The sequence below is a fragment of the Eretmochelys imbricata genome, chromosome 15, assembly GCF_965152235.1.
Source record: "Eretmochelys imbricata isolate rEreImb1 chromosome 15, rEreImb1.hap1, whole genome shotgun sequence".
Lineage (NCBI taxonomy): Eukaryota > Metazoa > Chordata > Testudines > Cheloniidae > Eretmochelys > Eretmochelys imbricata.
Window position 1 is genome coordinate 30,798,651 of NC_135586.1, and position 22,468 is coordinate 30,821,118.

Genomic DNA, 22,468 nt, shown 5'->3' on the forward strand with positions numbered 1-22,468 from the left:
TTCTTATGTTCTTTAGAAAACCATTTGACTCATGTATGTGCTTTAAATGTTTTTTTTTAATTTACATAGTTAAATACAATATAGATTTCTAAATTTGAAGCATGCCAATCTGTGTCTGTTTTACTATGAAAAGAAATAAATACAAAACAAAATGAGTTATTTTGAGAAACGTCAGTTCCCCACTATCAATACTTTCTTTTCACAGTCTCATAAATAAAGGCAAGAGTATATTTGTCTGTCAGTTCAGTGCTTCTCAGTCACACCTGATCATTTTAGATTCTGATTTGCCTTTAGCAAATCCAGAAATGGTGTTACTTCATTGTGTATTTGTCAACAACAAATGATGAAAGGAGATAAATTGAACTGTAACCGATTTCTTCACAGTAACATCAATGCCTGGGATGCAGGGAGACTGACAAAATAACAAGAATGGGATTATTTGAGTACCGTAAATTAATGTGAAAATGGGGATTTCATGTTTCACATTTATTTGCTATTAAAAAATTATCCGTTTTTCTTGAGGTGACACTTAGTAAAGGAATTTAACTCATATTCTCTGTAACAACCAAATAGCTGAAATGAAATGCCTTGATTTGAATATAGTTGTCTTTTTAAAGTGCAGGGTTTTTACAACTTTTTTCAATCACACAATTTAGTTGTCATTACAAAATAAACCTTAACACTCTCGTTAGATGCTTTCTTTCTTCAGTAGATCAGTTATTTTTCTTTCACAACTTCAGCGTTGAATTAATCTTTGATATTTAGCCTTCTGTGTGCATGTGGATCTCCTTTTGCAGGCATTTGGAATTCTGTCAAATCCCCCCTCACTCTTCTTTTCTGCAGACTAACTAAGCCCAGTTCCCTCAGCATCTCCTCGTAAGTCATGTACCCCAGCCCCCTAATAATTTTCGTTGCCCTCCGCTGGCCTCTCGAGTTTGTCCACATCCTTTCTGTAGTGGGGGCCCAAAACTGGATACAATACTCCAGATGTGGCCTCACCAGTGCCAAATAGAGGGGAATAATCACTTCCCTCGATCTGCTGGCAATGCTTCTGCTAATGCAGCCCAATATGCTGTTAGCCTTCTTGGCAACATAACACTGGCAGCATAGCACTGTTGATTCATATCCAGCTTCTCGTCCACTGTAATCCCCATGTCCTTGTTATTCTGAAAGAAAGGTGTTTTAATCTAATTTATATGGTGATGTTGGTAAAATTCTAATCAGCATTGGATCAGTAGACTTTTTTCCAAGATTTGTTTCCAAGTCCCGTCCCGGGTATGTTTTTTGTTTTGCTTTGTTTTTGTAATTCTGGCTATTCTATAGCGTTAGATTAATTGACATTCTGCTCAAGATGCTGCAGTTTAATGAAAACGAAGAAGTGACATTTGAAGTGTAGCAAAGCGTCCAGGTGCCTTGAATGGGGTGACTAAATTAATCCATAGGGTTTAACGTAATGCCAGTTCTATTCAGGCCGCTAGCTTTTCGTGATTTTTGGTGAGACCTTGGTGCAGTAGCACCACATGTTCTGGTGTGATGCCCTCTTTGATTCTGAGCATTATACAGAATTCTGTTTAATATAATTCAAATAATTTCTGATAGGGACAAATTCAGAGATACTTTCTGATGTTGCTATTTGGGCTCTAGACTAATCAAACTTCGAGGTGAGCTTCCTCTCACCTCATCCCTTACCTGATGAATAAGTTTTCCAGATATGAAAATAAACCATTTTGTATCCATAGTAATTAAAACTAAAGGAATTTTTGTTAAAGTTTACGCAGAATTCTACTCTGGGATGTAATGTGGCATATGAAATTGAAAGTACATTGGCTTTGATAAAGTTAAGAGTGTGTGCGTTGAATATTAGGCTTAAAATGAGAAGATCCCTTCACTCTTAAATATGCCCCACCGATTTATAAGTGAAAAGAGGAAAGGAGAGAATATATTAAAAAAAAAAACAGCAAAGGGGATGTCAATTACAGAGATCATAAAGGAAACAGCTCATCTTAATGACAATTAAATGTCTAGCAAAAATAGAACATATTTGCAAAGCAAGGCCCAGTTCTCCCATTCTTAATCATGTCAAGTAATACCTTCCTGCATTAATAGTTGTTTTCAGTAGGACTTCCTGTGGAGTAAGGTAATACTCAGCATGAGTAAGGGTAGCAGGATAAGGCCCATAGACGTCACTTTAGAACACAAGAATTTAGCATTATTACAGCTAAAAAGAAGCAAGCTTATGTAAAGCAGTGGCATTTGCAGAGGATTGGATACAAAATTGCTAGAAGAAAATAAAATAAACCAACTATGTTAAATGTCCAGTGAATAAACGTGCTAGTCTATGGCTGCTTGAGAAGAGCTCACAGCCTGTCATGGAATCACTGCATATCCATGGTAACCCACCTCAAGGTATCCAAGATTATCTGTCAGGCAGCTAGAGGGGAGTGATGAACAAAGTAGAATGGAAGGCATAGAAACCACATGGTAACTTCATAGGGGGATATGTGCTTTAGTATAACAAAAATAGAGTTGATAAACCAGATATAAATGATAGTAAGCTCCTAAATATAGAGCCACTGGCAAGGTCGGGGTAGCAATTACAGTTTTAGGATAATTATAAACTGTACCTGACTGTACCCAGTCTCACATTTCCTGATGCCAATCAATAACAAATAATAAAGGGTAAAATCCTTGCTCCATTGAAGTGATTGGGAGTTTTGCCATTGATTTCCCTGGAATCAGGATTTCACCCAGAGTTTCTGAAATCAGGCTACAGAATACTAATTTCAGGTAATGAGAAAAGATATCAAATTCCTCCATTTGTGATTTAAAAATCATAGGTCGATTGAAAAAAGTCCAAAGTAAGATAGATATAGAAGTGGAGCTCTCTAAAGTGCAATGTGTGTGAAGGGGAAACAAGTCTTGGAAAGCCAGAAGTCATTTGAACAGTATCTCAGCATTTCTGTGGAAACAGTTCCTGCATTTTGTGCCATCTGATAACTTGTCAGAGCTGGTTGATATTTTGTGCATAAATATAAGAAAGAAATATTTTCCAAAGACTTTAGGTTATGAAAACATTATTTAGAGAGTGGAAATCTAGAGCCATATGATATTGTACTCCCGTATATATTGTTGATGTGGTCTATATTTTAAGTAACAACAGGAAAGGCAGAAAAATATGCATTGTATTTTTTGCTCCTAACAGACACTGATCTAGTTGTTCTATATATTGTACATAGTATAAGTAGAAACATTCTTTCAGGCAAAAACTATAAAAAACAAAACAATCCTTTCTGCTAAACATAATTTCAGGTTCATAATATTAAATTATCATCTTTAATTTTTGCTTTCTGTGTCTTGATCATCTTTTTCTATGTGTAGTTTACTGAGCTCATTGTGCTACTCATTAGTTCTTGAACTTCCTACTGTTGTCATTTATTCAACATTGCTTCTGTCAGTTAGTTTGGCTATTGATTTGAGAGTTGTAGTTTCCAATTAGTAAATTTTCAATTTAAAACACTTAAAAGAAGATTGGCTCCTGACAATGAGATGAACTCATTAAGGGTGAAAAAAACAGGGCTGTGACATTCTGTTCTTACTGTGAACTTTAGTTTGAATTGCTGCCTGAATTTGGGGCATGATGGAAAAATTTAAAAGTTCATATAGCATAACATCTGATTACGTGTCCGACTCACAAAGGGCAATTACACAAGTTGTGAAAAACAAAGCAAGACTAAAGAAGGCGTGAGTAGCATGTTTGTTTTTGAAGATGAACCTAATAGAATGTGATAAAAAGCTTGTTTTCTTTCAAAGGCTGATAACTTGTTGAATCAACAGAAAAAGTGAACTATACTTTCCTTATATGTTCTCCAAAGTGCATGCAATTAATGTTGACCATATGGAAGGTAAATATCACCTAATATTAAAATATATAAAGAAAATTCTGAAATAATTTGATTCCTGGCAGTCAAATTTAAAATGAGCTATTGTACTCTGGAAAAAATGCACTGTCCCAGGAGCAATATAAAAAAAAATTACTATCCAAATCTGGGCTCTTAGGACCTAGGCTTGCTTCACTGAAGTCAAATGGTAACACTTCCATTAGAGTAGAGGTTTTCAACCTGTAGTCCACAGACCTCTGGGGGTACACAGACTGTCTAAGATTTCCAAAGAGGTCTGTACCTCCATTTGAAAATTTTTAGAGGTCTGAAAATTTAAAAACGTTGAAAACCACTGCATTAGAGAGACAAGGGGGGTGAGGTAATATTTTTTATTAGGCTAGTTGGTGTGTCCTGGTCTGTGGGAGGTTGCTTCTGATGATGAGCTTGGAGAGGTTGGGGGGTTGTTTGAAGGCCAGAAGAGCGGGTCCAGGAAAGATCTCTTTTGGGATGTGGTCCCCATCGAGTATGGGCTGTAATTGTTCAATGATACCACATATGGGTTCCAGCGTAGGATGGTAGGTGACAACTAGGGGTGAGCTGTCGAAGGGTGTTTTATTTCCATATTGGAGCAGGTTCTCTTGAGGTATGTGTGTGGCCCGTTTCATGATGCAATCTGTTTCTTTGGTGGAGTGTCCAAGGCGATTTTAAGTGTGTTATGATTTCTATCTTGGACTTTTTCCTTGGAGCATATTCTTTGGTATCTGAGTGCCTGGCTGTAGATTACAGGTTTCTCGATGTGTTTGGGGTATTTACTGGGTCTGTGAATGTAGGTGTTGTGATCTGTGGGTTTCTGATATATAGTTTGTCTGCAGGGTTCCACTGTTGAAGCTGATCGTATTATCCAGGAAGTTGATGCTAGTGTGGGTGTGATAAGGTAGATAGAATGATAAAAGACAAAAATACCATATCAGCTCTGGGTGAACTCTTTTCACAAAATGATCACTCAATATCTGACCTCTCAGTTCTCCTTCTCAAAGGAAATTTGCACAACACCTTCAAAAGATGAGCCTGGGAATTTAAATTCAAAACTTTGCTAGGTACTAAAAATCATGGACTGAATACAGACTCTGGATTTATGGCTGCTTATAACAATTTATAACCCACAAAAAATTCCCTCCTTTCTTTCTGCCCTCTGACTGGAGGGGTATTAATGGGTCACTTCACCTTGAATAGTAAACAGTCTGTTCCACCTTGTATTTAGCTGTGACGCTCTTGAGTATGTTTCATAGACCTGAAGAAGAGCTCTGTGTAAGCTTCAAAGCTTGTGTCTCTCACCAACAGAAGTTGGTCCAGTAAAAGATATTTCCTCACCCACCTTGTCTCTTTAATATCCCGGGCCCAACATGGCTACAGCAGCACTGCATAAAACTCCTGTTAGTTACAATGTGAGTAGAATTAGACAAGTATTCCACTGCAGAGCTATTCTTGAGTTCAGTAATTGGTTATCCAGTGTTCATGGTCTAGTTGAGATTTTAATATTTTCATCATAAAAACAATATATCTGGCAGTGCTTCTGTTACTTGTTCTGATGGTATCACATTGTACTTGGATCTACATAGAATATGTTTGTTCCAGTTATAAACTATGAGTCATATTTGGAAGTGATATGGGAAACTTGTGTTTTGGTGGATGAAATAACCTCACATACTTAACTGTAAGGTGAAATATGTACCTGTTTTTATTATCTGTTTAAAGAAAGAGAATGATATTCAAGGAACCAGTTCTTTTCCCCTGTAGGTTCTTATGTGTTAGTTGCAGTTTATCCTTTTAAAACATAGAAAGCCTTCTTTCAAAGGAAAGTGTTTGTGTGGAATGTACCACATAGGTTCTAGAATGTGTTACTTCGAATGTTATACTGTCCTCTGTAGATTCCCATTCTTGGGTCCTGTCCCATCATAAGAAAGACACTGTGTGCGCTAACTAGCAAGTTTTATGTGGCAAAATTTAGCGCCTCTGAGATTAGGCAGTCAAAACATATGTCTGTCTCAGGGAATGCCTGTGTCTCATTTTATATAATATCCTGCTAATACCACCAGCATGTGGTTCTTTATGCCTGAAGGCCTTTAGAGCAAACTTGAAGAACTATATTTGCACCTGTGGAATTGGTACTGTACAGTGCTGTTCAGGAAGGAGGAAATTTCCTTGTCGGTCCCTGAAAGGAGTAATTGACACCTGAAGTCATGTGGGTTGAATACCTAAGCACATAAGAGCTCAGACCATGGTCCTTCTTGCCTAATATTCTGTCTCCGACAGTGATCAGTGTCAGAGCTTCTGGGGTAGTGTACAGAGTGATCCACACCTCACACCTGTCTTCTGGTAGCCGGAGGTTTGCTGCCACCCTGAGCATGGGGTTGTGTCCCTGACCATCTTGGCTTCTAGCAATTGATAGATCTATCCACCATGAACTTATCCAGTTCTTTTTTGAACCCAGTTATACTTTGGCCATCACATCAACCCATGGCAGTGCATTGCATGTTAATTGTGTGTTGTGTGAAAAAGTATTTCCTTTTGTTTATATTAAACCGGCTGCCTATAAATTTCGTTGGATGACCCTGGTTTTTGTGTACAAGTGTGAATAGTACTTCTTTATTTATTCTTTCCTCTTCATTCATAATTTTATAGACCACTAACATATCTCCCCTAAGCCGTCTCTTTTCTAATCTGAACAGCCCTAATCTTTTTAATCTCCTCTTGTACGGAAGCTGCTCCATACATTGTTGCCCTTCTCTGAACTTTTTACAGTTCTGCTATACTCTTTTTGAGATGGTGTGACCAGAGCTGGATACTGTATTCAAAGTGTGGGGGGGGTTCCATGTAATTCTGTAGTGGCATTATGATATTTTCTGTCTTCTTTCTATTCCTTTCCTAGTAATTCCGAATATACAGTTAGCCTTTTTGACTGCTGCTGCACATTGAACAGAAGTTTTCAGAGAACTATACATGGCGGCTACAAGATCTCTTTATTAGGTGGTAATAGCTAATTTAGAACCCATCTTTGTCTATGTATAGTTGGGATTTTTTTTTCCAATGTGCATTACTTTTCATTTATCAGTGTTAAATTTCATCTGCCGTTTTGTTACCCAGTCACCCGAAATAATGACACTGTGTCCAGGTACGGGAGCAGATATTATGGTCAAGTGCTTTTCCTGGACCCTTTTTTAAAAAATTCAGCAAAATTGTCTTGCCACATTCTTGGCAGTGAGTTGCACGTGTGGGCCAGGCACAGCACCCAATAAGTGGAAAGGCAGACTCCGTTGTTTGGAAACAGTAGGCATGTATACTGATTCCCTCAGCTTCTTTCACTAAGCATTCTGCTTGTGGGTACATCACTGAGATAAAAATGCTTTATCTTTTTTTTAATAAAACAGTTACCATTTTTTCCTAAATACAGAATCATAGAATATCAGGGTTGGAAGGGACCTCAGGAGGTCATCTAGTGTCCAACCCCCTGCTCAAAGCAGGACCAATCCCCAACTAAATCATCCCAGCCAGGGCTTTGTCAAGCCTGATCTTAAAAACGTCAAAGGAAGGAGATTCCACCACCTCCCTAGGTAATGCATTCCAGTGCTTCACCACCCTCCTCGTGAAAAAGTTTTTCCTAATATCCAACCTAAACCTCCCCCACTGCAACTTGAGACCATTACTCTTCGTTCTGTCATCCGCTACCACTGAGAACAGTCTAGAGCCATCCTCTTTGGAACCCCCTTTCAGGTAGTTGAAAGCAGCTATCAAATCCCCCCTCATTCTTCTCTTTCGCAGACTAAACATTCCCAGTTCCCTCAGCCTCTCCTCATAAGTCATGTGTTCCAGTCCCCTAATCATTTTTGTTGCCCTCCGCTGGACATTTTCCAATTTTTCCACATCCTTCTTGTAGTGGGGCCCAAAACTGGACACAGTACTCTGGATGAGGCCTCACCAATGTCGAATAGAGGGGAACAATCACGTCCCTCGATCTGCTGGCTATGCCCCTACTTATACATCCCAAAATGCCATTGGCCTTCTAGGCAACAAGGGCACACTGCTGACTCATATCCAGCTTCTCGTCCACTGTAACCCCTAGGTCCTTTTCTGCAGAACTCCTGCCTAGACATTTGATCCCTAGTCTGTAGCGGTGCATGGGATTCTTCCGTCCTAAGTGCAGGACTCTGCACTTGTCCTTGTTGAACCTCATCAGATTTCTTTTGGCCCAGTCCTCTAATTTATCTAGGTCCTGCTGTATCCTATCCCTACCCTCCAGCATATCTGCCACTCCTTCCAGTTTAATGTCATCTGCAAACTTGCTGAGGGTGCAATATTGAGTGAAACTGATCTGGAATCAAAGAAGGTTTTGAACTGGGAAGTTGATATGAAGTATCATGTATGTATATGAAGTCTAATTTCTGTTTTCCAGAACTGAGTTTTCTCACAGTCTTTTCCATCCGTATCTAGGAGTAGAAGGATGCAGTTTGGCTAAGGAGCTGTTTGGGTTACATTGCTTATTGTCTGTTTTCTATGGTAGATTCTCAAGTATTTTATCCAGCCTAATTGTGAACAATTCGAGCAATGGCACTTCAGTAAATTTGGGGTGGGGGAGTGGGAGGAAGGAGCTGCTTCTCACTGTAATTGGCTTTACTTTTGCTTTTTTCCAAATATTCATTGTACACTTTCAGGAATAATTAATACAATTAACTATTCTATTTATCTTTAATAAATGTTTAGTAATTCAGTTTTCTTTATGCAGTTTCATCCAGTTACTTCTACTTATTATTCCCTTAACCATCTGAAACCGGTCTTGTCCTCCTTAGCTCCTGGCTCTTGTCAGTTACTCCTAGCACTATGAGAAAATGAAAAGCTAGCAAGTTAGGAGAAAATGCAAAGCTAGCAAGAAGAGATCAGTGTAATGAAGGCAGGTACAAAAAATGTTGTTGTTCCTCACACAGTGCTGCCACCAACCTTTACTTTTCTATAATAACACAGTGTAAAATTTGGGAAAGTCTAAATAGGATGAAAATATTTAGCATGGCATTGATAGAAATTTTTTGCTGGTATATTTTCACACTCTCCTCCTTCCAGCAGCTGCCTTTGTTTTCTTTTGAGTAATGAGCTGGTTGCTGGGAACATGCCAGAGATTTTTCTTTGACTGCATTCATCACTGTTTGTGCCACTTTTTAATAGCCTCTTAATACTTCAGTAATTGCATGACTGTAGTCTTCCTTAGTTCATTGTTCAAATACAGGTCCAATTAATTCAGCATTATTTTGCTGTGTGGTGTTCATTCTTTCTATCATGTACAAACCAAATTAAAATATTTAGCAAATGAGCTTTAGTTCTGTAAATGTAGCTGCTGAGAGATCCACAAATACGAATTTCACTTGCAATTTTTTAGCTTTTGTAATGTTCACAACAGAAATTTATCAATTGGATAGATGAAGTAAGGTCTAAGGCAACACTCAGTGGTCAGATATAAAAGTCCTTTTGCCTATAGTTCCCCACATAAAGAAAATGGAAATTAAGATAAATGATACAAATTAAACAAACTGTTATGTGGACTTGTGAATCCTAGCCTGTAATTCCTCCAGTGTGGGTATGCAGAGACAGCATACGCAAAGAACTCTAGTCACTGGTAAACAACCTGTCCTTCTGTCAGGATCAGCTCTAGGCACCAGCAAAGCAAGCACGTGCTTGGGGTGGCATTCCGGCCATCCTTTTATCCTTTTTTTTTTTTTTGCTTGGGCAGTTATGGTCTTGGAGCTTGGGGCAAATTTTTTGCTTGGGGCGGCAAAAACTTAGAGCCAGCCCTGCCTTCTGTGCTTCTGTTTAAGCTTCTTCAACAACTATGCAAAAGTAACAAAGTTGATGGGCCATATAAATAAAAAAGCATTTATTTTGGAAGAGGATGCAGTTTGCTTTCTAGATGTCAACCTGTATCAATATGTGCTCAGTTTCCATACTAGCATTTTTATTTTATTGTACTTTTCATTGTTAATTACCCATACTTTGTAATAAACAATACTCATTAGTACCAGTAACTGAATAACTGGCGAGGTATACGGGCCCTTTAGGTTTTCCTGTAGCTGGCTGGTCAATCTGTTTCTGATGTGAGCCAGAGAGAACTCTCTGAGCATATCCTAACATTGTCTCCCCTAGAGTATCAGAGAAGGAGGAGGCAGAGTTCTATGAGAAATGGGGTGATCTGGTTCAAGTAAAATAAAACTTAGTCAAACTTTTTTTTTAAATTTCCTAAGATCAAAGTAATCTTAAAGGTTGAAAAAATGTGCTTTACTTCTAAATTTTTTAAAATGTCATAAACTCAAAAAGGGTGATTCTTGCTGGGCCGAAAGCAGGAAGTCTTGGGAGTCTCCTCAAGAAGCCTGGTCTAGTGAGACTTCCATCCTGATCACAGACAAAGAGATTTAAACTTCAGAATGACATGTAAATAAATTACCTGAATGAAGCATGGCATTGAAGATTTCTAATCAGAATCCCACTATGGATTTGGGGATTATTGGATCTTCACGATAACTGGCTAAGTCAGGGGCAACCCAGTAGGACAAAGCATATGTAAATTTGAAATCCAAGTTGGATCCTAACTAAAGCTAAAGATAATAGTGCCCCAAAAGGCTGATCAACCACTCTGATATGTGAATAGACAGTAAGCTTTGAATTCTAAGACATGCTTTTGTAGGCTGTGATAACAAATGACTCACAGAGTCATACGTATGGATGATTTTTTTATTTTATTGCTTTGATCTGTTAAATATGGGTTTCCTATGTAATCTGTTAAAGTTTAAGGATAGGGGAGTTTCAAAGAATATATGTATGCTTTGGAAAAATTAGATTTTTAAAATAAGTTTGACAGCTACTATTGATTTTTATTTTAAAGCTTTTTTATTTTTGTCCATTTAAATTTTTGCAGTTGTGGGAAATTATGTGGGGGAGTCAGACAGTGAGGAAGTCAGACTGTAATTATTTAATGACAGTAGATGTTGAGATTCAAAAAGTTAAAGCTTTATATCCATTAAAACAAATTGTCAACATCACATCAATATGTACAAAATAAATATCCTTAAATCAAACTCTAATAAAGATCTCAAGCACCATTTTTATTACTTTGCCTATCTGGAAATTTCTATAATTATTGATGCGTGTACCGTGAAATTGACATTTTCCAACATTTACCAGTAAAAACCTGACCCTTCCAAGCCTAAATGTGTGGTTTGTGATCAGTACTTGATTGCTTTTGTTAGATCTAATATTGCAAAAGTGATGATCTGTCACATTGGTTAAAAAAATATGGGCAATTTAGAAGAGCCTTTTTTTTTTTTTTTTTTAAATATATGAAATTCTTCAGATTCAATATGCTGGCTGTATTATTTCTTGATAGTGCATAAGGTGATCACTATTGATCTTTTCTTAATAGTAAGAAACGTTGTTATTGTTGAAATGATTTTGTCCTCCCTCTGTCCAGACAAGACTGCTTTTGTCTTGTTTTGTCTTTTAAAAACTATAATACAGTAGTTTTCTCTACACTTCAGCAAACATTTGAACCAATAGATTGCACCTATTGTATAACCTCAGGCTGAAGTATGTTTATATCAAGCTACAATATGGTATTGTATTAAATTTTCTCCTACGAAAAACATTAAAGTCAATCAACCTAGAAAAAGCATTTTCCTGTGCATTAGATGGTAGGGATGATTCTTCTGTGGTTTATTTTAATTTAACCAGGACAGAATGATCCTCTCCCCGCCCAAATGCAACATCCACTGGATTCTTTTATGTTATCAGAATAGATATGTATTATTTTCTAAGAGACAAAAGAAAAATTACAATATTTCCTCACCCTCAAATATTTTCACTGCTGAGTCAAACAAAGCAAGGGTTGCCCACAGATCCAGTAATAAATGCCACATTATTTCCTACAGTTCTGGTGTATTATGTGTCTGAACATATTACAAGACTTTAGCAGTTCTCAAACTTTTTCATATTATTGGCCACATGTTAATAGAGAGTCTTGCTTCTTGATCATGTCCAATTCCATTTTTGATATGCATGGACTACTTCCCTTCCCCATAACATCTCATGGCAACTACAGCAGTTGCTTACATGGAAAAGCAACATTAGCAAAAGTGATCTAGACATAGAATAAATGCATTGTTTGTGATAGAGGAGGAGGGTGACCAGACAGCAAATGTGAAAAGTCGGGACGGGGTGGGGTAATAGGAGCCTATATAAGAAAAAGACCCAAAAATAGGGACTGTCCCTATAAAATCGGGACATCTGGTCACCCTATAGAGGAAGCTCATTATATTTAATTTCATATAGGGAGTGGAAGAGTGCAGGATATTTTTCTGAAGTGATTATGAGTGAAAACAATAATCTATACATTATGCAAGGTAACCTATTTCCCCTTGTTCCCCCCCCCACCGTTCCTCAGACGTTCTTGTTAAACCCTGGATTTGTGCTGGAAATGGCCCACCTTGATTATCATACACATTGTAAGGAGAGTGATCACATTAGATAAGCTGTTACCAGCAGGAGAGTGGGGTGGGGGGAGAGAAAACCTTTTGAAGTGATAAACACCCATTTTTTCATGGTCTGTGTGTATAAAACATCCTCACTGCATTTTCCACTTTATGCATCCGATGAAGTGAGCTGTAGCTCACGAAAGCTTATGCTCAAATAAATTGGTTAGTCTCTAAGGTGCCACAAGTCCTCCTTTTCTTTTTGCGAATACAGACTAACACGGCTGCTACTCTGAAACCTAACAATAATCTAACAATCATAGCATGTGGACTTCATGGCATTTTTTGCTAGGGATTATTGGTGATTTTAATGCTAAAGCTACATGACTGAATGTTGAATGATTCCTGATTAAGTTGTTGCTAAATTAATGTCTTTTCTTATTTTGTGTTTTCAATTTTTCTAATTATGATTCATGTTAACAGCATGCTTTTTAACTTGTGTTAGCATTTCTGTTATAATTCTGTTTTTAAGTAACTTAAAATAAAGCTTTGCTGTAAGTTGTAACATGGTATTTTATTTTGAAAAAGGAAGGAAAATGTATTTTAAGGTTGTTTAACTCAAAAATATTTGGTTAAACTATAATTTGGTAATCAGCTATTAGTTAAGTTTCAACTCTTTGTGTTGAGAATAAAACTGAAAGACAAAAGATATTTAAATCAAATCTGGTCCTTTGGTCAACCTACCTGCTGGAAAGAAAAGAGAGAGAAAAACTTTTGTACTCTCAAATTTGTTGTGTATTGTTTCTTTACAGAGTGGGACAAGTGTTGGTTTGATACCAGAGCTAATATCAAATCAACTTTAAAGGTATCTTTCTTTCAAGTGTATGGTTGAAAATGTCTTTTCCATGTCCAATAAGCCTTCTTCTGCACAATATGATTTTCCCATCGCTTCGCTGTGAGCTACATAATATCTCATAGATAATTCTATCATTTCTAATCAGTTGTTTTCTATTGTTCAAAGATTAACAAAGTTCTAAATAATAAGTAAGATGTATTTGTGGTGACTAGAATCTCTGTTGTTTAATGAGGATATGGAGAATGTTAGAAAGAAACAAGTTTGAATGTAAAGTATGTTGCCTGTGGATTTAACATTTAAAATGGCTAGGAATTAGTAGGCTTTTCCAATTAAATGTTTGTGATCTAAAGAGGCTTATCTTGTCTCTGACTGAGACAATACTGCCACCACATTGAGGAGCTCATGGACCGGGAAAACTTGTCAGCTGCCAAGCTACAAAGCCAACTGTAGAGGCCCTTTGCTGCCATCTATTGTTATAATAAACAAGCTACTTCCAAACATAGTTATCCCACCCTGGGGTTTGTTCCATTACCTGTGATACATATGACAGTCTCATAATTATTTTGTGTTCATTGTTTGTTGTTTTTTTTTTTGTTCTCAAAATTATTCACTAGTGTCCATTCAGATTGGAATGTGAAACTCTCACTGATGTTAAAAGGAGTTAGGTATTTGTCCATGGGAGAACAGACCCTCCTCCATGCTGCTGCTGTAGATTGATAATAGCAGCCTTAACTTTGCACATTACAAATCAAGATTTTCTTTTTCTGCTTGACACATCCTCAGGAGCGGTCTTCCTCCTGCTCTCTCTCCTGTCTTTTTCTCGTGGGAGTAAAGTGATAATCTGAATACATTAGCAGTATTGCAGTTTAGTTTCAGAGGTCAGGTTAAACTTCACTCATGTTTCAGCAGCATTGTTAATTAAATCACCCAACTCTGTGGTTCTCAGTTTTTCTTCTGGCATTACATTTTATGTGGTTTTGTTTCTACTGAAGTCAGTAGCAGAACCCCCTTTGATTTCAGTGTAATTAAGGTTGGGCTATGCATCATGTAAAATGAGTAAATAAACTAGATGTGTTAGTTTTGGATTTGTGGCCTTATTTTAGCATGACTAACAACTAACTGACACAAGTTTGAGACTCAGATCAGTGAAGTTGAATGTAATTTCCTGGTTTCATTCCCATAAATAATCACATGATGATCAAATTGGCTTACTGTTAGCCTCAACCAGGATCCACCCAATGAAACTCAGTAAGATTCCTCATGTCATTTCTTTGGTCTTCATTTTTCACTTTTCAAAAGCCCTTAATAACCTGGGTGTCTGTCCCACGTTCAAAAGTGACTTAGATACTTGGGAGAATTATTGCCTTTCATTGAAACTTAGGCTCTTAAGTCACTGGAAAATAGGCTGTAGGCTCTTAAGTCACTTATGTACTTTTGAAAATTTAAGAATAATTTAGATAACTGGTAAACTCAGAGTAACTAAACTAAACCAGGGGCAGCACTGTTTTCTACTTCAGTCTCTTAAGTAGATTAAATTCTGTTCTTTCCCAAGAGAATTAACTCACCATGTTTTAATTTAGTGCTGACTCACCCAATTTTAAACATGCATGTTTTTTCTGTTCTTATGTTAATTTCTACTGGAGCTTGATCCTGGGCTTTTGGAGAATGTTCTTCTATAAAATTATTTTTTGCATTGTGTGTAATAATGTGTGAACTGTATTATAAATCTGTGGATCCTTTTTAATTTTTTTTAAGCAAGCTGTTTGTTGTATTTCATTGTTTTTATGTGAGATTTTTGTTTTGTTATCTTGGATTTGCTGGGTGAAAAAAAACCTCACTAAAGCCAACTTGATTTCCTTCTAAACTCTTATGGCTATAAAGGAAAAACCTTAGTCCACTGAATAATGTGGAAAGATTTTGTCTTTTTACAATTGCTAATAAAAGTTGTGGTAATCCACAATTAACTGTTCTTTCTATGTTCTTGTCCTTTTGTTATGACCAAGAAAGTGTAAATATATAAAATGTTTTTTGTAAAACAAACAAAAAACAACAACCTCCCCCCACTTCCCTCCCCACAAACTGCTTACATAAGCTAATAATGCACCTGAAAGAAGGTCATAAAAAGAGAGTGAAAAAGAGAGAGTGCAGATACTTTGTACAGACCAATGAAGGAGCATGAATTAACTATTCCAAATGTTCTGTGGTACTTTCAAGCTAATAAGCTCAAAGCAGTAAGGGACTAGGGGCTCTCTAACCCAGCCAAATACTGTTTGTTTGTTTTTTTAATTGAACAAGAAAATTGTGTAGTGAAGATATCACTAGGCTATCATAGACTTATAAAATATCATGCCCTCCAGAAATGTATACACATCCCAATTGACAGGTTTCAGAGTAACAGCCGTGTTAGTCTGTATTCAAAAAGAAAAGGAGTACTTGTGGCACCTTAGAGACTAACCAATTTATTTGAGCATGAGCTTTCCGCTCTACAGCTTTTCGATAGAACTTGAGAAAAAATAAGTTATTTTCCCTTACCAATGACTCCCATTGCAACCAATCAAGATCTTAACTCAAATTGCAAACCAAAGAGCTTTAAAGACTGGGAAAACCATGAAATACAAATGGTTAGCCAGCTATTCAGCAAAGAAACTTTTCTAACTTATTTAGAGATCAAAACTACTTTTAAGTGTCCACTCTTCCATGGTACCAGTACTTTCTAGTCAGCCATTATGTTCCTCAACTTCCTGGAAGAGCTGCTTTATACAGAAAGCTAACTTTAGTAGAAGTGATTGCAGGGTGATTCACTCCTATGCTAGGCTGCAGCCAATCCACAAGCCAGGAATTGGTCTGGTGACTCTCAGGGCAGGTGTATCAACTTCACAGGAAGAACAGCAGCTCAGTCTGCTCACCATCACTCCAGGGTTGGAAATCTCTCTTGTCTGACAGGGGCAAGAGACCCCCCCACCTCCCCAAGCCTTAGCCTGCTCCAGCCTTGCTCTTGGTCCAACTCTGTTCCTCGTCTTGCTCTTGCTTCTGCCTGTTCCTTGCTCTGCTCCAAACTTGCTCTCTCTTCAGGCTTACTCCAACTCCTTTCTGGGCTCCTGATTCTGGCTGTAGAACAATAAAAGAAAATTTCTTTAAGATACTGTTTCAATGGTACCTTATGCCATTCAGGTTAAAATATAGATAGATGGAACGGGAATACATTTTGGAGAAATCGTGCGGAAAGAGGAGATTTTATGCATCTATGGTAGATATGTCCAGGTCACTAAAGACTAGTGGGATGCAATTCAAAACCAATTATCACAAATTATTGGATATTTATTACCAAATGATCCTTTGGTAACCTTCCTGGGGCTTCCTAGAAGAAATGGTCACAAAAGGAAATGAAGAATTCATCCCACATCTGCTAGTAGCTGCTAGGCTACTGAGAGCTTGTCATTGGAAAAAACATGGTCTGTCTCTAGAGAAATGGTTAAAAAATATGGGAGGTGTTTGTTATGAAAAAATTAACGCACCAGTACTATACCCAGCAAGATAGAGGACAAATAAATACTTAGATATTTGATTACTATTTATTCAATAGTCAAAGTACATTCGTCTGCAAAAAAAAAACCCCAAGCATACCTGTGCAGGTTTTTTTTTTTTTTAATAGTAACATTTGCTAGACATGCCTGGTTTGTTAAATATGTGTAATCAGAGATTTCACTCAATTTAATTAAACCACTAGAAACAATATGACAGGTTTCAGAGTAACAGCCGTGTTAGTCTGTATTCGCAAAAAGAAAAGGAGTACTTGTGGCACCTTAGAGACTAACCAATTTATTTGAGCATGAGCTTTCGTGAGCTACAGCTCGCTTCATCGGATGCATCACGAAAGCTTATGCTCAAATAAATTGGTTAGTCTCTAAGGTGCCACAAGTACTCCTTTTCTTTTTTAGAAACAATATATCATGGTTAGTGTAAAGATGCTTACTCTGTAACTTGGTAACATCTGTTAAATAGGGAGAGCCAATGATTGTATTACTGTATAATGTTTTTCTAATCAAAAGCTCACTGTAATAATAATTGTGTTTCCTCTCATATTTACACGCATAGGATTTGTAAACCTCTTAAAACTTCCTAAATAAAGTCACAATTTAAAAATAAAATAAAATAAAAAAATACAACAATGGGGGGTAAAAGATGCACCACATTGGCAACTAAAAACCATCACCAACAAAAAACAATCTAATGCTGTGTCACTGTCTGGAGTGGCTCACAACTGTGCATGCCAATCTCAGGTCAGACTGTCGGGAAACAGGGCAGATGCTGCCCAACTGGTGGTATATTCTATAAATTTGATTTCACCAAGTCTGTAACAAATATTAGCCTTACCAGGGAGTCAGGGACAGTTTCCTTAGGCTCTCCAGCCAATCTTATCACCGAGTCAAACTGGACTTTGTGATAAAAGGTTATTAAAACCAAAAATCACGATGTATTAGGTCACTCCTGGACCCAAAGCACCAATCACTTACCTCAAGTCAATGGATGCTCTTGATCTCATGCCAAAAACAATGCTGGTAGCCAATTCTTTAGGAAAGTAACTAAAGATGTATTAGCTAAGAAAAGAAATGAAAGTTATTGAGAAGTCAAAGCAGGTAAAATATATTAACAGCTGAGTCGAAGTTTGTAAATCCAAAGTGGTAACTAGCAGATTACTTCATCTCTGCTTTCCATAAATCTCTCAGGGTTACCTTGAATGGCTCTAGAGATCTCTGTCCAGTTTCTCAGTATTCCTCCATGATAGAATTAATCAGTCCAGAGATACAGGATAATTCTCTTATATCAGCAGTTATAGATCCTACTCACAGAAGACACGCTGACAGGTGCCTTCGCCCACATGGGTGCTTCCTTTGATGAAGAGTGCATCTTGAGTCTTTGACCTCAGGTCCCTGCATCAATGACCACTTGCTTTGAAATTCGTATTTGTAGGCTAAAGTCCTTAGGCCCTTCTTTAGCATTCACAAGATTTCTTTGATAAGTAAGGTTTCAGAGTAACAGCCGTGTTAGTCTGTATTCGCAAAAAGAAAAGGAGTACTTGTGGCACCTTAGAGACTAACCAGTTTATTTGAGCATAAGCTTTCGTGATGTATCCGATGAAGTGAGCTGTAGCTCACGAAAGCTTATGCTCAAATAAATTGGTTAGTCTCTAAGGTGCCACAAGTACTCCTTTTCTTTTTGATAAGTAATTCAGTTAGTGATGTACATTATGCAATTGTCTACCATTACGTTACTATAGAAATAGATAAGTGAGAGCAATTCAGGTAACATGCATTGGTTTTCAGGAAGTTTACACATCAGGTAAATTTTCATCTTAATACTAACACAAACCTCTGATATAGGGTTAATTAAGTACAGGATATAGATAGATGAAAACAATACAATCAACATCTCTATTGATTTCTGTTAGCATACGAGTGAATTAGTTTGAACGCATACTAATGCTTAATACTACTTTGATCTTCACAAACAAGTGAATTGACCTTTTGCTTTGGTCTGAGCTGGTCTGTCAGTATCCCAGCCCGTTGAACTGTACCTTAGTGTTTCATGACCACATCTGTCATTGGTTATGATTTCAGTGAGCACTTACTAAGTGAAAGGAAGGAAAAAGGTATTGGTTGCTGGAGTGAGCTGAACGCATGCATACTAACAGCTCCTAGAGTCTTGCAGATAGCCATAACGGTTAACGCTGGCAAGAGAGATCCATGGTAAGCTGAGCAAAAAGATAGTTCAGGATAGCAGATCTCAGCTCAGGTATACGTAAAAATGATATGTTTGTTGAACACTGCTTGTGACAAACACTCTGCTCAACATCCCATCTTGGGAATCAAGGAACAGATCATCAGACAGACTGCAGTAGTCATGTTTTCAAGTCTTTACAAGTGTCTTTGAAAATAATTTAATGTTACGATGTTGTTTACAAAATGTATTTGAAATATTGGGTAAAAAAGATCTAAGTATTAGTAGGTTAGAAAAGTGGTGCTGGTATAGTTTATTACTATAAAATGTGGTTTGAATGGTTTGAAACAGGAAAATGTATCTATAATTTCCCTCCTCGTTTGTGGAAAGCTCAGAGATGGATATTATTCAAGCTTTCCGAAAAAAATTCACCTTTGGTCAGAGGCCAGGCGTAAAAAATTTCAGTGCACAATGTGAATATATTATACAATTACAAGCAAATGAAAAAGGATTATGTTTAATGCAACTCAGGTGAATAAGTTAATAGCAATACTTCTATGTTACTGTACATTTTCAAAATACTGTACAGACATTAAATAATTGTAATTGATATACTTCAGCCATTAACAATACTTACAGAGGAACAAAAAAATTCCAAAAGAATATTGGTTACTATACATCCTGCCTGGAAGTGACCATGTTAATTCATGTTTTCCTCTCTAAAGTATTTTTTATTTGTTTTAGGATTTTTGCTGTTTAAAGATTATTGTATGAATGAAATTGATGAAGCTGTCCCTCAGCTGAAATTTTATGAAGAGGTAAGAAACTTTTTATCTTCTATTGGTGTTCTATGTTATAAGCTTAATTTCTGGCTTGCCAGGAACAAGTGTATTTGTGTTTGGGGATGGGCTTGGCAGGAAGAGCATATGGGTGGCACTGGATGGGGGATAGAATGGAGGAAAAGGGGGATGTATTATGTTATGCAAAGTTCTGGTACATTTCAGTCTCCTTAAGTAGATTAATGATTCATAAGAAATGGTGATAAGTAACATTTGGATCTTACAACGCTAGCTTTTTAAACATATATAAGAGGCTTTTTAAAACAGAATGTTAGATCAAAGTATTTAATTGTTTTTTTTGTACAGTTTTCAAATCATATATGCTTGTAAGGAGATTACGATGATTTCTTTGGTATCACATTGATAATGATCACACATTTAAACAGTAAAAAATGGAATGCTGAAAGGAGAAATTATTTTGCTGGCTTATGTTCCAGCTGTGCTGTTATTTGGTATAACTGTAACATATTGAGACTAAGTCTTTTTATTAAGCTTCTTGTATTTCTGTAACAGTGGATTAATAAAACACTTAAAGAAGTGCAGTTGTAATAGATACCTTCGCTTGAAGACACGTTGAGTTTATTTGGTCTTTGGTTTTGTAATGCCACTGGGGCGTGCAGGCTTTTGGCTGATGAAAACGATAATGTAAGAAAAAACATATTGACTGAATCTTAACCATATGGCGTTTATCAGATGGATGCACCCAAAGAAGGTTTCAAAAATACCAATAGGCTGATGGAGGAGCGAGGGGGAAGAATCATGATTTATGCTTGGAATAATGTAGATACATGAATGCCTTTTTCCCTTGAGCGTATGGTGAAGTTACTGTATGTACCGTAGTGAAGCGAAATATTTCCAGCTATTTCTGGATGCTGTGACTCTTGCTAAAGCCGAAACTGAAAGCAAGCTGCAGGCTGGACTGTTAGGCCTGTCAGGCCTGTAGGTTTTTTTTTTATTCTTTACAAATTGATTAAAATTTTTTTTTTAAGAGCAACCTTCAGTGTACTTCTTTTAAAATTGCATTTAGGGGCTGTATTCTTCCTGCAGATGTGTACGTGCAATCTCCATAGACATCACTGAATTGCATATCTTGCACATCACCGAGTTGCATACCTAGTTGCATATCTTATTATTTAGTATTTATTTGACAGTAGACTCAGGGGTACCAATCAGGACCTGACCTCATTGTGCCAGCTGTTGTTTGTGTATATACATATGAAGACTGACACAGTCCCTACATTTTAGTACGTTTCTAATCTAAGAAGACAAGTGGTGCATACAGGTTTATAGAGAGATGTATACAATTTTAATATACATTTACATTATTTTTGTTATTATAAAAACGCAAAGTAAGAGTCCGCTAATTGGTTGAGATCTAGAGGACGGGCTGATATGGAATATCCTGAATATCACCATTTGTCTTCAAGAAACTTCACCTGGATTAGGCAAGATAGGTATGTAACATTGCTTTAGAATGAGGACTCTGTGTTTTTTTTTAACTTGAATTTTATTATATTTTCCTGCTTCTTTTCTGCAAAGTTTAATCAGTAACTCAGAAATCAGAAAATAAAAAGACAAGAAAGTCAAAATGAAGACTGCCTCAGTTCAGACCCATTCAGCAAAGAGTTGGCTGAAAAATGTGGACTTGCACAGTTCTCAGAAGTTAAAAAATGTGGGCTTGATAAGCTTGCTATTCATAGATTCTAAGGCCAGAAGGGACCAATGTGATCATCTAGTCTGACCTCCTGTATAACATAGGCCAGAGAACTTCCAAAAATAATTCCTGGAGCAGATCTTTTAGAAAAACAGCCAATCTTGATTTTAAAAATTGTCGATGATGGAGAACCCACCACGACCCTCAGTAAATTGTTCCAATAGGTAATTACTCTCACCCTTAAAAATTTACACCTTATTTCCGGTTTGAATTTGTCTAATTATAACTACCAGCCATTGGATCATACCTTCCCCTGCTAGATTGAAGAGCCTATTATTAAATGTTTGTTCCCCGTGAAGGTACTTATAGACTATAATCAAATCACCCCTTAACACTTCTTTGTTAAGTTAAATAGATTGAGCTCCTTGACTTTATCACTATAAGGTATGTTTTCTATTCTTTTAATTGTTCTTGTGGCTCTTCTCTGGACGCTGTCCAATTTATCAACATCCTTCTTGAATTGTGGGCACCAGAACGGAACACAGTATTCCAGCAGCGGTCGCAGCAGTACCAATGGCAGAGGTAAAATAACCTCTTTACTCCTACTCAAGATTCCCCTATTTGTGCATCTCACAATTGCATTAGGTCTTTCGGCCAGTGGGATCAAGTTCTACCATCAGGGATTCTGCTTCCAGTCTTCAGAAACGCACATTTAGAGACTGTCAGCAAAAACACTTCAGTTTATATCCATTGTCATAATGGTGTACATAGAAAAATAATATCTAAGATAGTCAAGTCCCAAATAATATGGGTCTTTATATGTGCAGATTAAAGCCAACACCCTGAAATGCACTTGGAAGAGTACTGAGAGCCAGTGTTGGATCTATTGTATTGATGGCGCACAGGTGCAGTACGTGCATGTCATCTCGCTCTGCTGGGTTCTACACAAACTGAAGCTTCCTAGTAGTTTTAAAGAGTAGTCTTAAGAAGAATACATGGTGTTGAATCAGTGTAGTGGT

At 37.1% G+C, this 22,468-nt stretch overlaps 1 protein-coding gene across 1 annotated transcript in view; it reads left to right on the forward strand.

Moving 5' to 3' along the window:
* Nucleotides 1-22,468, forward strand: part of GRK3 (G protein-coupled receptor kinase 3) — a 118,519-nt gene that overhangs the window by 30,013 nt on the left and 66,038 nt on the right. The window contains exon 3 of the mRNA XM_077834949.1: nucleotides 19,701-19,774. Within this exon, the coding sequence (XP_077691075.1) occupies nucleotides 19,701-19,774 (74 nt within the window). The remainder of the gene's footprint in view (nucleotides 1-19,700; nucleotides 19,775-22,468) is intronic.